The 17,169-nt window shown below is 43.8% G+C and overlaps 1 protein-coding gene across 12 annotated transcripts in view; it reads right to left on the reverse strand.

The window, feature by feature from the left end:
- trmt1l (tRNA methyltransferase 1-like) overlaps positions 1-17,169 on the reverse strand; it is a 95,019-nt gene that overhangs the window by 11,108 nt on the left and 66,742 nt on the right. For 2 of the 12 annotated variants that reach the window (XM_061780359.1, XM_061780358.1), the window contains exons 12-14: positions 9,132-9,295; positions 8,993-9,058; positions 1,471-1,597 (exon numbers count right to left, since the gene is read on the reverse strand). In XM_061780359.1, coding sequence (XP_061636343.1) covers positions 1,471-1,597; positions 8,993-9,058; positions 9,132-9,295 — 357 coding nt within the window. Of the gene's footprint in view, positions 1-1,225; positions 1,412-1,468; positions 1,598-1,683; positions 2,936-6,281; positions 6,702-7,020; positions 7,430-8,992; positions 9,059-9,131; positions 9,296-17,169 lie in introns of those variants that run through there. The other 10 variants (XR_009789487.1, XR_009789490.1, XR_009789488.1 and 7 more) reach the window with 10 other exon arrangements.

Consider the following 17,169-nt stretch of genomic DNA (forward strand, 5'->3'; position numbering starts at 1 on the left):
TGGTTCTTCCGTTATCATTATTAAGAGAGATCATTAGAGTGTTCAGCATATTTGCAAATATTGCTGGTGTGACAATCAGATTTTCCTCATAGAATGAATATCTATCGGGGAAAACATCTGTATCATTTAATAGCATTGTTCCCCACTTTGTTGCAATATCAAGCTAAATTGATTTACACCATAGAAGACCAAAAGTGATGTAGTAAGTAAATAAAAGTGAAAACATACTTTCAAAATATGAGCATAACACAGGTTGACCATGATTTCAGAGCAGAGTTTGTTCAACCATAAAGCAGGGCGTCAAACAAATTTTGACTGCAGGCCACATCGCAGTTATGGTTTCCCTCGGAGGGCCGTTATGACTGTGAACCCATATCAAAGTATTATCTCCTCATATTATTACATATACACAACAAATTGATGGATAACTAGTTTTGAAGTCAGAAGCCAGTAAAAACTTCACAAATTCAATTTATTTTAAAAGGGGTATTGGTAACCAAAAAACAAAAAAGCTCAGTTTTGGTATTTTTTTGCAAGAAACGAAGTTGATGCACATGCTTTGCTTTCGCAGGCCACGTAAAATGATGTGCCGGGTCCGATCTGGTCCCTGGGCCTTAAGCTCTATTCCTGTTCATTAACGTTTCACTGCACATGCATTTATTGCTGTTTTCAAGGAAACTTTTGTTTATTTTGCCCTTTAACCCACTTTTGACAATTGTACGACACAAATATATTTGACATACAGGAAGTCCTCGATTTACGAACGAGTTCCGTTCCTACGCTGGCGACGTAACACGAATTTCCGCGTAAGTCGGATTTCACCATTAAAGTCGAAATACTTCTGTTACGGGTATTGTCCCACGCGATTGTGACAGCAAGCTCAGTGTGTGTGGGCGTGTGCGTCGATGTGTGAGTGAGACGGGACTGCGAAGGAGGAAGGAGTGCGCGGCGGTGCGAGTGTGTACAGTGGCAAGTGTAGTGACGGGGACCGGGGAAGAGTAGCAATTAGCGGAGGACCCGCTAATCGCTAATAAAGCCATTAAAGCAGCAAATCGGTGCTTCGTGCCTTTATTGGTGCCGCCACCCAACTCAGCTGTGCAACGAAAGAAGAGAGTTAACCCCTACGTCTCCCGACCACGGTAAGGTGACCGTAGCGGGAAAGGTTAACACTTCGTATAAAGAAACTAAAATACATTAAAATAAAAAAATAAGATGCTGTACTTACCACTACTGCTGAGAGTCTGAAAAAAGGAGGGCGAAAAAGGCAAAGATACTCCCGCCGCACAAACAGACAAGCACTATGCACTAGCAAAGCAGAAACACTATGGTGCTGGGACAAAACGGCGGACGAGGCACAGGCGTCGTAAAGTCGAAACGTCGTAGGTCGAGTGCGTCGTAACTCCAGGACTTCCTGTATTTGAAAAATTTCAAATTACCCACACAAAGAAAAAGATGTAAGTGATCACTCACTTAGGCATGTTCATCCCACGCATGCTGTGGCGGTGAATGCTGTAGTAGAATGCCGGATGTTCCAGAGATGAGTCAGACTTCAGCTTCTTTACAGTGTTCCTTGACTCCTCAACAGTCTTTCTCTTTCCTAAATTCAAGTGAAAAAAATAAATAAAATAAAATATAATAATAATAGGCGGCACGGTGAACGACTGGTTAGAGCATCTGCCTCACAGTTCTGAGGACCGGGGGTTCAATCCACAGCCCTGCCTGTGTGGAGTTTGCATGTTCTCCCCGTGCCTGCGTGGGTTTTCTCCGGGCACTCCGGTTTCCTCCCACATCCCAAAAACATGCATGGGAGGTTAAATGACAACTTTAAATTGCCCCTAGGTGTGAATATGAGTGCCAATGGTTGTTTGCTTATAAGTGCCCTGCGATTGGCTGGCAACCAGTTCAGGGTGTACCCCACCTCCTGCCCGATGATAGCTGGGATAGGCTCCAGCACGCCCGCGACCCTCGTGAGGCGAAGCGGCTCAGAAAATGGATGGATGGATAATAATAATAATAATAATAATAATAACTACAGCTTCTTGGGGGGCTAATGTGGGGTCGGGGAGTGTGGGTTTCGTCAGTGCTGTTTCCCGGTCCAGGCGCCCAGCCCCTCTGCCCTGCCTGCCCCCCTGGATTTTAATGCATTACACACACTCATCCCTATCCTTTTAATTCACGCCATACATCCTTCTCTGGGGGGTGGGGGGGTGGGGGGGGTCTTTTGGGTGGGTGCTGTTAGGCAGCATTGCCCAGCAACCCTGACACACCCCGCCCCACAGGTTCACTGGCCTCTCCAGATTTTAATGCACCACACCACTTGGGGGCTGGGGCAGCGATACACAGGGTAGGGCCAATGACTGTCAGTCGGGGACCTGGCAGTCATAGTAACAGGGGGGGATTTGGGTTTTCATTCGCCTCATGGCGGTGCTCCTGAGGCCGGGCCCCTTGGGCTGGATGGCTGCTTGGCGTGGGGGCTCCCCTCTCATGCCCCATGGCTGATCCCTGGGTTCCCCCTTACTTATCGTTCCCTTGTCAGGCACCCCAATCCGCCCTACTTTCCATCAAACAAGGTACACCATCTGGCCCTTGGGCTGGGGAGGGTGGCATTGGGTCCCTGCGGCCTCCTCCAGGTGGCCAGTTTTTGGGGCGCCTTGGTAGGGCCGGTGTCCAGCCATGGGTCCCTCGGTGTGGGACGTGTTCCGTCCACCGGGTTGCTCTCGGTGGACTTCTGGGCCCGACGCTGCCTCTCGATTGATTGGGTGGTGTCCTCAGCCTCCACAGTGTAGTCACAGCAATTACAGGACACTTCTGTCAGTTATTGCGCATGCAAAACGGTGTCAATTGACTTGCATGCGTCCGCAGACACACAATCCTAGAACTTATTAGGTGGGAGTGGGGCCATTCACTTATTGCGACAAATGATCCTAGAGTTCTCCTGTTTTTAAAAAAAAAAAAAAAAAAACTCTTTCACTGATGATGCTGTGGGGGGGTACAAAATTATAACAAATAAAATAATATTATTATTATTATTGTTACTATTATTATTAATAAGGCCCGATGTGCGTGTAAAGTTTGGTTTGAATTGGGATATGTTTAGGCCATCAAAAAAATTTTATCGTTTAGGGAGAAGAATAATAGTAAAAAGAATAAAGAAAAAGAAAAATTCCTATGATTACAGGATCCTTGCAGAGGTCGCTGCTCAGGCCCTAATAATAACTTGAGTTGTGAGCAGCTATTAAGGGCCCTCGCAGCCCTTGCCACGTTGGGGTACTGGCACATTACGGATTCATTGAATAGAAATGCGCATGACACTTCTCAGATTTATATCAGCGAAAAACAACATCTCATTTCATTTTACTTCAGAATTATTTGCAGCACAACAATGTGGCAAACAGCATGTCGCCACAATAACATAATTAGACAATATGGAAAGCTTTGAATACATTTTCAGCTTCAATATGATTAGATGAGACAAACAAAGTTCGAAATCGATCCGAAAAAATCTGTAGGATTTTGTAAAACTATGATGACTCTAAAAGAAGAAAAATAGGTCAGAATTTGAAAGTATATTAAAAATGGCAAACATCCTGTTGGGTTCAGGGTATGGATCCCTGAGACTTTTTCGTAGGTCTTGGGCTGTTACATATGCCTTCCAATTTTGGTAGACCAAGGTAAAATGTACAGCCGGGGCTGCTTTGTTAAAATTGTGTAGCGGGTGCTACTGAGCCATTTTTTTAAAATTGTACAATAAACCTCAAAAATATTGAATTGTTTGTCAGGCTTGATGTGTGTGCAAAGTTTCATGAGTTTGCATGCATGTTTATACCCTCAAAACAGCGTTTGTTTCTTGGCGAACAGCATGAACAGCCTGTCACCATGGCAACATCGTTACACGAATGAAAAGCGTAACTTTTTATCTTCAATATCTTTAGATGAGACACCAAAAGCTTGAAGTCGATCGGATTAAACCTTTAGGAGGATTTCGTCAAAATATGACCTCTATACAGGGTGAAAAATGAGGTAAAAGGCGAAAGTAAATAAAAAATAGTGGACTTCCTGTTGGGTTTAGGGTATGCCTCCAAGAGACTTGTGTATGTATTGGGCTGTTCTATTTGCCTCCCAATTTTAGTAGACCTCGGTGAAATGCACAGCTGGGGCTGATTTTCTGAAAATATGTAGGGGGTGCTACTGAGCCATTTTAAAAAATTTACAAAAAATAATTAAATGTTTGCCAGGCTTGATGTGTGTACAAAGTTTCATATGAGTTTTCTTGCATGTTTACACATTCAAAACAGCGTTGGCTTCTTCGAGCAAACAGGTCTGCGGATGACGCAGTCAACATGGGACTGCACTTCATCCGAGTACAACTCGACGTCGCGGGGACCTACGCGAGCATCCTATTCGTGGACTTGAGCTCTGCGTTCAACACCATCACCCCTGAACTCCTCTCCTCCAAGCTTCTCCAGCTTGGCCTCTCACCTGCCATCTGCCAGTGGATTCACTGCTTCCTGATGGGCAGGACACAGCAGGTGAGGCTGGGGGACACCACCTCATCTACACGCACCACCAGCACTGGGGCACCCCAAGGTTGTGTCCTCTCTCCGCCGCTCTCAACGCACCCGGCTGTCAAACTCCTGAAGTTTGCAGTCGACACCACATTCATCGGCCTCATTAAAGACGGTGATGAGTCTACGTATCGACAGGAGTGGCTGGAGCTGTGGTGCGGCCGACACAACCTAGAATGGAAGACGCTCAAGACTGTAGAGATGATCGTGGACTTCAGGAGGCATCCTTCACCACAGCTGCTCCTCACGCTATCCAACTGCCCTGTGTCAACTGTCAAGAACTTCAAGTTCCTGGGATTTACAGTCTTTCAGGACCTGAAGTGGGAGACATCAACTCCATCCTCTAATAGGCCCAGCAGAGGATGTACTTCCTGCGGCTTCTGAGGAAGCACGGCCTGCCACAGGAGCTGTTGAGGCAGTTCTACACAGCAGTCATCGAATCAGTCCTGTGTTCTTCCATCACAGTCTGGTTTGGTGCTGCTACAAAAAAGGACAAACTCCGACTACAACGGCCAATCAAAAATGCTGAAAAGATTATTGGTACCCCCTATCCACCCTTGTGGACTTGTGGGTGGCCGGTTTTTGGGGCGCCTCGGTGGAGCCGGTGGACCGCCGTGGGTCCTTCAGTGTGGGAGGTGTCCCGTCCACCGGTCCATTCTCGGGTGGATTCCTGGGCCCGACCCCGCCTCTCAATTGAGTGGGTGGGGTCTTCAGCCTCCGCGGTGCAGGCACAGCAATTACAGGACACTTCTGTCAGTTATTGTGTATGCGAAACGGTGTCAATTCACTTGTATGTGTCCGCAGACACACGCCTAGGACTTATTCGCTGGGTGTAGGGCCACTCACTCATTGCGACAAGTAACTTATGAATATGCAAATTAATTGGGTATCCCCTCACTCACACTCTGGTCTTATAGACATTTATAATTTACATAGCCACTCCCACCAGACTTCAGTTGTACAGCCGGGTTCACAACCCTTATCCTGAATGCTTCCCCTCCTATCCTTGTCCTGTTCTATTTTGTCCTGTCCTTCCCTCACAGTGTGCAACACTACTGCCCCATACAACACTTATATCTAATGTGTCATTGTTCTTGGTATATTCATGATTTACTTTCCTGAATCTTGTTTACTGTTAGTGCTTTGTCTTTTGTTGTTTTTTCTCACTCCCCTCTAGATACCTTGTTCTGTTCGAGTGATCGACTCTGATTCTCAAAAAATATCCATTAAAATAATAAGAAACCACAGCGACAGGTTAAAAAGTTCTCTGTGACACAGTAAAAGAGTTCCTGAGCACTCTAGAGCAAGTTCACTTGAACATTTTCTCTATATTTGGGAGCTGTCATCTTACCCTCTATGCGGACTAGTTGCCCAGTTCCTGGAGCAGAAAAACAGCCCCACAGCATTATGCTGCCAACACCATCCTTCACAGTAGGGTTGGTGTTAGCCAAGTGATGAGCTCTCTTCTCCAGATATGACACTTGCAATTCAGGCTAAAAAGTTCTATTTTGGTTTCATCAGACCAGAGAATTTTGTTTCTGAAGGTCTGAGAATCCTTAAGGTGCCTTTTGGCAAACTCCAAGCAGGCTGCCATGTGCCTTTTAGTAGAAGTGGCTTCCGTCTGGCCACTCTACCATAAAGGCCTGATTGGTGGAGTGCGTTCTCCGCAAGGGAACACTGGAGCGCCGCCTTAGTGACCATAGGGTTCTTGTTCACCTCTCTGACCAAGGGCCTTCTTCCCCGGTTACTCAGCTTGGTCGGACGGCCAGATCTAGAAAGATCTCACTCTCTCACTCACTCACTCACTCACACTCACAGTATATATATATATATACACACACACACACACACACACACACACACAGGGTGATTGAAAAGTAACTCCCTATTTTTAAGTATTAATTTATTTCTGAACTATAATTCTTACAGGAAATGAACATTGAGAAGAAAGTTTATTGCATGGAGTTTTATTTCAAATTGGATATGGGCGCCAGCATTCGCCAGGAGTTTCTCAAGCCGCCTGGGAACCGCATGAACTGATTTCATAAGGAACTCTTGTGGGATGGAAGACATAACTTCTCGTATTCGCCCTTCAAGTTCTTCCAAAGTTGTTGGTTTGGTAGAATAAACTCGCTCCTTTAATCATGGAACATACACAAAAAAATCACCCTGTGTGTGTGCGTGTGTGTGTGTGTGTGTGTGTGTGTGTGTGTGTGTGTGTGCGGTTGCATATATATCATCATCATCATCAGCCATTATCTATCTACTGCAGGATGAAGGCCTCTTCTTCACATTTCCAACTACTACGACATTTTGCAATTTGTTGACAGTGTATTTCATCTATCCATCTACTTTTAGGTCTTCGCCGTGGTCACTTATATATATATACACACACACACACACACACACACTATACTATATTGCCAAAAGTATTCGCTCCCCTGCCTTGACTCACATATGAATTTAAGTGACATCCCATTCCTAATCCATAGGGTTCAATATGACGTCGGTCCACCCTTTGCCGCGATAACAGCTTCAACTCTTCTGGGGAGGCTGTCCACAAGGTTTAGAAGTGTGTTTATGGGAGTTTTTTACCATTCTTCCAGAAGCGCATTTGTGAGGTCACACACTGATGTCGGACAAGAAGGCTTGGCTCTCTTCTAATTCAAAGATTGAGATCAGGACTCTGTGCAGGCCAGACAAGTTCATCAACACCAGACTCTGTCATCCATATCTTTATGGATGGAAGGGGCCAGCTCCAAACTGGTCCCACAAAGTTGGGAGCATGGAATTGTCCAAAATCTCTTGATATGCTGAAGCATTCAGAGTTCCTTTGAGTGGAACTTCAGGGCCAAGCACAGCTCCTGAAAAACAACCCCACACCATAATCCTCCATCCACCAAACTTTACACATGGCACAATGCAGTCAGATGATTACTGTTCTCCTGGCAACCGCCAAACCCAGACTCGTTCATCAGATTGCCACATGGAGAAGCGTAATTCATCACTCCTGAGAACGCATCCCCTCTGCTCTACAGTACAGTGGCAGGGTGCTTTACACCACTGCAGCCGACGCTTTGCATTGCACTTGGTGATGTGTGGCTTGGATGCAGCTGCTTGGCCATGGAAACCCATTCTATGAAGCTCTCTATGCACTATTCTTGAGCTAATCTGAAGGCCACATGAAGTTTGGAGGTCTGTAGCAATTAGGCTTTACACGGATTTTTGGGGTCGATCACCGATCGGCAAGTTTAAAATACTGATAACCGATCACCGATCCAATCACAAGATGGAGAATGTGTCTATTTTTATGACTTGTTCATTTATTGTATATACTAAATTATTCTCTAGCATTTTAGACAAAAGTTCAAACATCAATGACCTCTAGGGGGCATTCAAGGATTGGCCACTGACATTAATTTAGGTCAAATCAAATTTACAACATGACTTACTGTAATTAAATCACTTTATTGCAATTAAATTACTTTAACAAATACTGTTAATGACATGCTTACTCTAACTTTCTCACTGTCCCGGCTATATGGACGGGTGTTGTCCAGAGTTTGTGTCCGTTTGGCTTTTCCTTTTTTTTTTACCCCCACACTGCGTTGCTTGAACACGGCATGCTCCTCCTTGTGTACTTTCTTCAGGTACCCGATTAAATTTGTTGGGTTGAAACATTTAGATGACGTTCCCCACGACATACTTCAGTTGTGCACAGACTGCAAATAACTTACGTGTTGTCTGTCTGAGACACCGCAAAATAGCCCCACACCGACGACGTGTTTTTTCACTGATAAGATTGAAAAAAACGTTATTGGCCGTCAGGTAGTTACAGATAGACACGTGATACGGCTAAAAATAAACCAGCTTTTGAATTCATACGCGACGGCGACACAGAGTAAATGTCTTTTGCAGAGCTGATTGATGACGTCATTGATCGGATTGGCGAATTATGACATGAAAGCCGATCGGCCGATCAGCATAAAAAGCTAATTATCGTCCGATACCGATCAAACCGATGAGATCGGTGTAAAGTCTCGTAGCTATTAACTCAGCAACTCAGCTTGGGTTATATTTGTCAGATAGTTATGTTTGTTTGATGATCTTAAACATTGAAGTGGGGAAACTATGTAAAAATATAAGAATTTGAGAAGACAATACTTTTTCACGGTACTATGTACGTACTGTATGTATGTATATACATCTATATACAGACCCGTGTGTATATTAATTTGAGAAAATTTGGATGTGAGCTCATTGTCGAGGTTACGGATCGGGACTCTGTATCGGAAGATCCTTAAAAAAGACTGACTCGGATGCAAAAAAATGGGATCGGGGTATTCCCATCTCTTGTCATAAGATGATGTTATGCGAACCGCAATTGAACCCAATTATGTAATTGATAAACAATGAAACAGACTAACCAGACTGATCAGCAGGACCTGAATCTTCTTCACTCTGAGACGTCTTAATGATGACGCCACATTCTACTTGGAGATAAAAGCCACACAGTCAATTGGGTCTTTTGTACTCAAAGCAGACAAAGAATAGAAATGTTTTTACCCTGGTTGGTAAACGCTGATGCTCCATGGATTACAGGCTTCAGAGTGGTACAGTCAGATTCGCAAATCAGAGTTTTGACCAATGGTTGGATATCGGCCATACTGTGCTGTACTGCTGCCAAGAGCATCTTCCTCAGAAAGCCAGTGTTAAACAGTGGGCCAGACCTGCACATACACACATCAAATACATCAATAGTAAGAATAACACAACTATTTTAAACAATTGTTTCTGTAAAAAATAAAGTGCCATACAACAGTTGTGTAGAATCCCCAGAATCATCATTTGCACAATTGTAATTGTATCAGCAATACCACATTACCGGTAACCATCCGCTTGTGTCCCGCGGTCCTGCATACACACAAACTGTTTCCCTGCTGCTTGGACTCTTTCTTCTTGTTCCGCCAAGATCTGTGCCATCAGATCGTGCTCTTGGCGACAGCACGCAATGATCTGGCGGGATCTGGTCATTGTCATACTTGTAGTGTGGCCACTCGCTCGGTCCAAGACACCAAACAAATTTTTGACACCGTGCTTGGTAATCTGACATAGCAACCTTCGTGAATGACAATAAAATTTATACAATTTGAGCTTGGCATAAGACACTATGGGTGCTCGCTCTGTGTGTGCGGGTGTGTGTAGGTGTCTTTGTGTGTGTGTATGTTTGTGGGTGGTGTCACGCAATGTAAACAGGTGGGGCATTAAACCTGCAGTATCAAACGTTTTTTGTTATTTTCACACAAGCCACCAATAGAGGCACACAATGCTGATTAAGCCTATCAGCTCCTCTAATATCTTGCTGTATTTTTCACGATTTGATTTTTTTATATTTAGTAAATGCCCCCATTCATTTCCCACACTACCTCCACTTAGGAAATGACGGCATGGAAATAAAGCTTTTTACAGAGCAAGCCCACGTGTCTTTTGTAAAAAGCTCACTAAACATTATTTTGCCTTTCTGTACCAGAAAATAATCATACGGTAATTACTGTGTAAATGAAAACATAATAATAATAAAAATTGCCGCGAATGAACAAAACCTCTTTTCAAGGACCCTTTAGCTGCCCAACAAGGTACCTGATGTAAAATACAAATACCGAACAATGGATTGCACAAACGCAGCAATAATGAGGACTGACTCAGTCTGCACTGTACTGCCTGGGATATTTTCATCACAAATCCAGACAGGCTTCAATGATAAGAGAAAACAATGAAAGCAGTCTGATGCGACCGAAATCCGCACAACTCCCCGAGGACCCCTTAGCTGCCCAACAATGTGCCTTACGTAAAATACTTCAGCAATGTCCGAGCAATGCATGCAAAAAAACAATAATAAAAGCAATAATCAGGACTTTACAACAATCTAAGATATGTTTAAAACATCAGGTTTGCCTTTGTGTACTCTCTTATGGGGGCTGCCATTTTTAGGTCTTGTCACTGTCGTGAGTGTGAATTCGCAAGAATGTGAAACGTTTGCCATTTCCGGCCCGCTTTATTTACTAAGAAAACCTATATATTCTATTTCATTAAATGTACAAAAGTCACATAATAAACCAAGATCATAAACATAATCTACATCTACTTGAGATGTGAATCCCGTTTTGCAGATCTCTTTCTCATCAAGTTGATGGACAACGTTTTTACTCCTACGCTTCCTCTGATTACCGCTGCATGTTTTCCATCTCACACCTCGCCTTGATGGACACAGGATCGAATTAGTAAATCCATCGCTCTCTGCAATCTGTCAGATGACACAGTTCAATAGTGCGCTGTGTTAGCACTCAACTGGCTATTGTAGCTTTGATGTCTGCAGCTCACAATGATTGCGTCCAACATGACACACCCTTACACTGATTCATTATTCTCTTGAATTCTTTTTGCACAGACACAATATTAATCAGACTACCTTGTTTTGAATAGTGCTGGCAAAAATACAGTACAATGTATTCTTGCTTTAAAAAACAAAAATTGGGGTTTAGTGTTGTTTGTCTCACAGATTATTCTCACCATGGTTGCATGGATTTTTGTCTGGGTACTCTGGTTTCCGTCCACATTCCCTCAAAAAATTCATTTTAGGAGAATTGAAGACTCTAGATTGTCCTTAGGTGTGAATGTGAGTGTAAATGATTGTTTTGTCTTTATGTGCCCTGCAATTGGCTGGCAACCAGTCCAGGGTGTAGCCCGTTACTCGCCCGAAGTCAGCTGAGATCATTTCAAGCACACCTGAAATCTTAAAGAGGATAAGCGGTATAGAAAATGGATGATGGCTGGATGGATGGATTCCCAGATTGGCGTTCGATAACGTTAGCTTCTGAAATGGAAAACCTATTTGATTCTTCCACAAAGAAATGCAGGGGGTGTTTGTACTATTTGTTAACACGACCATGCATCTGCAAGGCGGAATCCTTTCATTGTCTTTAAGCTAAGGGTACTTCCTTGTTTTCTACACCCTAGGCTCTGCTTCTGCGAGTATAGTGAAGTGACACCACCACTGACTGCGGGCAGGATGCAGGGCACACACAACAATTCACACCACACACATATTCGAATAAATATTATTTGTCCGCATATTAAGTATTGTTCTGTCCCGGTTAGCTACTGAAGTTTTACACAGCTAGCTTGATACCCTTGACATGAATGAGGTGTTAAATTTGCTAAAGCTAAAGCAATGTTCAAGCACACATGGATCCAAATAAACGACTGGACCTCAACCCACCCGGCTGTCAAACTCCTGAAGTTTGCAGACGACACCACAGTCATCGGCATCATCAAAGACGGTGATCAGTCTGCGTATCGAGAGGAAGCGGAGCGGCGGGAGCTGTGGTGCGGCCGACACAACCTGGAGCTGAACACGCTCAAGACTGTAGAGATGATTGCGGACTTAAGGAGGCATCCTTTGCCACAGCTGCCCCTCACGCTGTCCAACTGCCTTGTGTCAACCGTCGAGACCTTCAAGTTCCTGGGAATTACAGTCTCTCAGGACCTGAAGTGGGAGTTCAACATCAACTCCATCCTCAAAAAGGCCCAGCAGAGGATGTAGTTCCTGCGGCTTCTGAGGATGCACGGCCTGCCACAGGAGCTGCTGAGGCAGTTCTACACAGCGGTCATCGAATCAGTACTGTGCTCTTCCATCACAGTCTGGTTTGGTGCTGCTACAAAAAAGGACAAATTCCGACTGCAACGAACAATCAAAACTGCTGAAAGGATTCTCGGTACCCCCCTAACCACCCTTGAGGATTTGCACGCTGCCAGAACTAAGACAGGAGCATGCAAAATCCTCTTGGACCCTCCACATCCTGGTCATCAGCTCTTCCAGCTCCTTCCCTCAGTTTGGCGCTACCGGACAATGCAAACTAACACTAGCAGACATTCCAACAGGTTCTTCCCTCTTGCCATTAACATCTTAAACAGTTAACTTACAATTCCATTGCAACATGGTGGCAATTTTTTGACTTGAATTTGTTGTCACATTTCTGTTGGGCCAATTATACATTACTCGTGCACTCACTGTAGAAGTCTCGCCATGCTGCACTATTTGCACATCTGTTGTTGACCAATACTGGCCACTCATGTGCCTGAGTAGCATCTGCATCATTTGCACAATCGACTGAGTACTATCTGCAACATTTGCACAATCGACATTGTCCCAGATTATTGCACTACTAGTCACTTTAAACTGCATACATTTCTTGAATTCTCGGCGCCCTTTGCACAATGGTCATTGCGCCGGACTGTTGCTCTATTAGTCATTCAAACTGCTCTAATTGCTAGAGGACTTCTTTTGCACAATTGTCATAAAAAAAAATTGTACCGGCATTACCAGATTACTAGCAACCTTTTATTGCTCAGTGACGTTTTTTTCAATGTCTTTATGTCTCAAAAGTTTTCTCTGTCAATTGACTGTCTGTTGTCGTACTAGAGCGGCTCCAACTACCGGAGACAAATTCTTTGTGATTTTGAGATACTTGGCAAATAAAGATGATTCTGATCTAGGGAACCAGTGTTTCCGTGTTGCTTCGCCATCTCGGAAAGGGGGGGGGGGGGGAACTGTGGAATATTAGCATTGTTAGTAATTAATATTATGTTATGTTTTTATGAGTAATCATCTTCTTCCCGAATAATAAAGTATACTGGCCTCTTACAGACTACTTTTGCGAAGTAAAAACCACCTCCTTGGCTTTGCTGACTCAGGTGACACGTTGACACTCGAAGGTCAAGAAGCAACTGTGTAGCTGAAAGTAGCCAGCGGGACAATAACGAAGGCTCAACTTGTCACAAGCCTGTCATCAAGATGTTTTACGACTGCCACTGGAAGATATCCATTAACACCTGCCGGCAGGACCTGAATGAACCAATCGCGTCACCAAGAGAGAGATAAATGCCATAACTATCTCATAACCTCAATATACTATTAAAAAGTTTTAAAAGAAACACTTACTTTGTTAGATTTCATATTAGAAAACACCCAACACCATTAAAAACTAAAATACATATGGTTCTATTGCATGACTTGGTTATATTAAAAAATCCAAAGATGCTGAGACACGATTATAAACCAACAGTTTGGGTAATAAACGATACCAAGCCTGCTGCGACACAATGAGAAACCATGCCATCTTAGGGAATCTCTGTTCTGGCCAATCAGGACCAAGAGGTGGATTCAGAGCAAGGTGAGCGAGTCCCAGAAGCGTGTATATAAAGAGATGTTTCCATTGTGCTCATTCAGTTCTTTGTCCTCCTGGCGAATTACTCCATTACCTGGCGAGTTTGAGGCCTCGAATAAACATTCAGCGATCAGCTCCAGCTTTTGTCTTTTGGTTTTATTCAAGTCTGAGTCCAAGTTTATTTCTTGAAAACTTTTGAGAGTCCATCTCCCAAGACCATCAGTTGACCACCATCTTCGGAGGAGAGTGGCCCAGGATGTAGAAGAATAGCGGGGGGATGCCGAGAGACTGACTCACTAGAGGGGCAACACCCGATACAGAAGCGACAAATCGAGACACAACACTCGTAGTGGCAATGGACAGGTTGAAGCCTCTTTTTTGAAGAATATTTACAAATTATATCAGCCAAAGTGCTGCTTGTTGCCAAGTGAATGGAGCCCCCTGTTGCCATACAGCACTCGTTTCTCAAGTTTGGGCTCGCAAATCAAAGAAAAAAGTCGCCTAATTGATGCCTCGTATCTCAAAAAACTCATAAGTCAAGCCACTCGTTTCTCGAGGCACCACTGTAGTGCCAATATAGTATTGAATTAAACAAACGTAAAAAAAAAAAGCTGTCAACATTTTCTCACTCGAAACTAAAGAGGGGCTTTTTTTGTGTGTGTGAAATATTTCTATTGAGGTTTTTCATGTATGGGATGGATACAGAAAAAGGCAGGGACATTACAACAGTGGTCTTCTTTCAGATGTGTTAAATTTTCTCACGGTTGAAAATAACTCCATTAAAACAAAGGTGCACTAAAGGGCAACTACCCCTTCCTCACGCAAACAACTCACTCAATCACACATTTACACCACAAATAACATATTAGACAAGACAAGACAACCAAATGTCAGAAGGTATTGACAAATAGAGAAACAATATAACAGAGTGAAAGAATAACTAAAGTCTAAAACTTGAAGGGGGAATACAAAATACTGTAAATAATTAAATAAACATCTCAGTAGTTCATTGGTTTTCAGCGTCAATAAGTAATATACAGTACCGTATTTTCACGACCATAAGGCGCGCTTAAGTCTTAAATTTTCTCCAAAATGGACGGGGCGCTTTATAATGCGGCGAGCCTTATGTGTGCACGAGTTCCAAAATCTGTAAGTGTTGTTGTGTGACTTCGATGAGCGCTCCGCTTGACTGACTGGGAGCATTTCCTGCCGACACGCTGCTTATATGGAGGAAAGGGGGACGTGACTGAGGACAGCATGCGGACGTTAAAGGGGGAAAGGTGCGTGTGAAGGAGGACGTTAAAGGCACGCCCCCACTAGGTATATAGTTGTGCATAGTGCAAAACAACATCGGTTTGGCTAAGGACCCCCGAAAATGGCACCTATGAAGAGACACGCTTACGAAGCACAGTTTAAACTGCAAGCTATCAGTTACGCAAAGGAACATGGGAATCAGCCGCGAGAGAATTCAAGATCAACGAATCCATGGTTCGCAAGTGGAGGAAGCAGGAAAATGAGCTTCGCCAAGTCAAGAAGACGAAACTGAGTTTCCGCAGAAACAAGGCGAGGTGGCCCGAGTTGGAAGACCAACTCGAGCAATGGATTAATGAGCAAGTAACAGTCAGGAGAAGCGTCTCTACAGTCACCATTCGACTGAGTGCAATAACTCGGAGCTTGCCATCATTCCGGGAGGCTTGACGAAGGAACTCCAACCGCTGGACATGGGTGTAAACAGGGCGTTCATAGTGAAGTTGCGAGCGGCGTGGGAGCGATGGATGACAGATGGCGAACACAGCTTTACTAAGACTAGGAGGCAGCGCCGGGCGAGTTACGCCACAATTTGTAAATGGATTGTGGATGCTTGGGCTAACGTGTCCGCTTGCACTGTCGTGCGAGCTTTCGTAAAAGCCGGCATAATTTCTGAGGGGCCGCACGGCAACGAGACTGACTCCGACAATGACGAGAGGGAAACTGCCGTGTTTGATGGAGAACTTGCCCAGCTGTTCATTTCGGATGCAGAAGATGAGGACTTTGATGGATTTGTGGAAGATTGGAGATTGAAGATTGGACAAATATTCCCATAAACTCACTCCTTAACCTTGTTGAAAGCATTCCCACAAGAGTTGAAGCTGTTTCAGCTGCAAAGGGTAGACCAACATCATATTAAACCATATGAATTTAGAATGGGATATCACTTAAAATCATATGTGAGTCAAGGCAGGTGAGCGAATACTTTTGCCAGTGGAGTGTGGATAGTGTCGAGTGTTACAGTGTTCCATTCGGGGCGGTGTCGAGTGTTACAGTGTTTAGGGTAAATGTTATACGTGTAATATGGTTTATCCATACGGAAATGAGTACCTTTAACAGAAAGAAAGTGGATCAGATATAGTCCACCAGATGCCACAAGAGACTTAACGTATGTTATACACATACTTTGTCAAACATGAATACCAAATACAGTTAGCTTGCTTGCAAAATATATAGAAATAGTCATATATTCAGTAACAGCTATTGCAAAAAAAATACATGTACACATAAAGGTTAACAACAAGCATAGGACCCATACTCAGATATACCCATTTTGAGATACGTGTTAGGATGAAGAATGTGTTAGGCCATTTTTGTATTATGGAGACAGGTACATCGATGTGATGTAGTTTTTTATTCTATATTTTTATTATTTTATGTTTTTACATTTTTCATATTTCATACCCTAGTGAGGATACGCGGAATGGAAGATTAATATTTTATACTGATATTGGACTTTACAGCGATCTGATCGGCTTGATTGGTGTCGGCCGATAATTAGGATTTTCTGCTGACCGGCTGATCGTCTTAAATGTAATAATTCGCCGGTCCAATCAATAACGTAATTGATCGGCTCCGCAAAAGACATTTACTCCGCGTCGCCATCGTGTACAGTATATTTGAATCCAAAAGCTAATTTATTTTTAGCCCTGTCGTGTTTCTTTTGACATAGTACTGTAAATATCTGACCACCAATAAAGTTACTTTTAAAAAAACATATCGGCGGTGTGGGACAGCCAACACGTCTGAGACAGACAACACGTACTGCCTGGATCAGACTACAAGACAAATTTGGTCTGTCAGACTACTGCAATAAAATATTGTATTCCGATACCACCGCATCCCATCTTTTACGATCACAGGGCTTTATCTTGTCAACTCAAACCAGACCGGATACACTCGCTTCCATGCCGACGACAACAACAATGGCTCGCGCCGCGTGTATTGTAAGAACAAAATGGGGAAAAACGTGCACTGGTGGTCACCGGTGCTCAGGAGAGGATGTTCATTTAAGGATTGGTTGAGGTATGTTTACGTACTTTTAAAACGATACGGCTCGCAAGCAGGCA

The sequence above is a fragment of the Phyllopteryx taeniolatus genome, chromosome 7, assembly GCF_024500385.1.
Source record: "Phyllopteryx taeniolatus isolate TA_2022b chromosome 7, UOR_Ptae_1.2, whole genome shotgun sequence".
In the NCBI taxonomy this organism is placed as follows: Eukaryota; Metazoa; Chordata; class Actinopteri; order Syngnathiformes; family Syngnathidae; genus Phyllopteryx; species Phyllopteryx taeniolatus.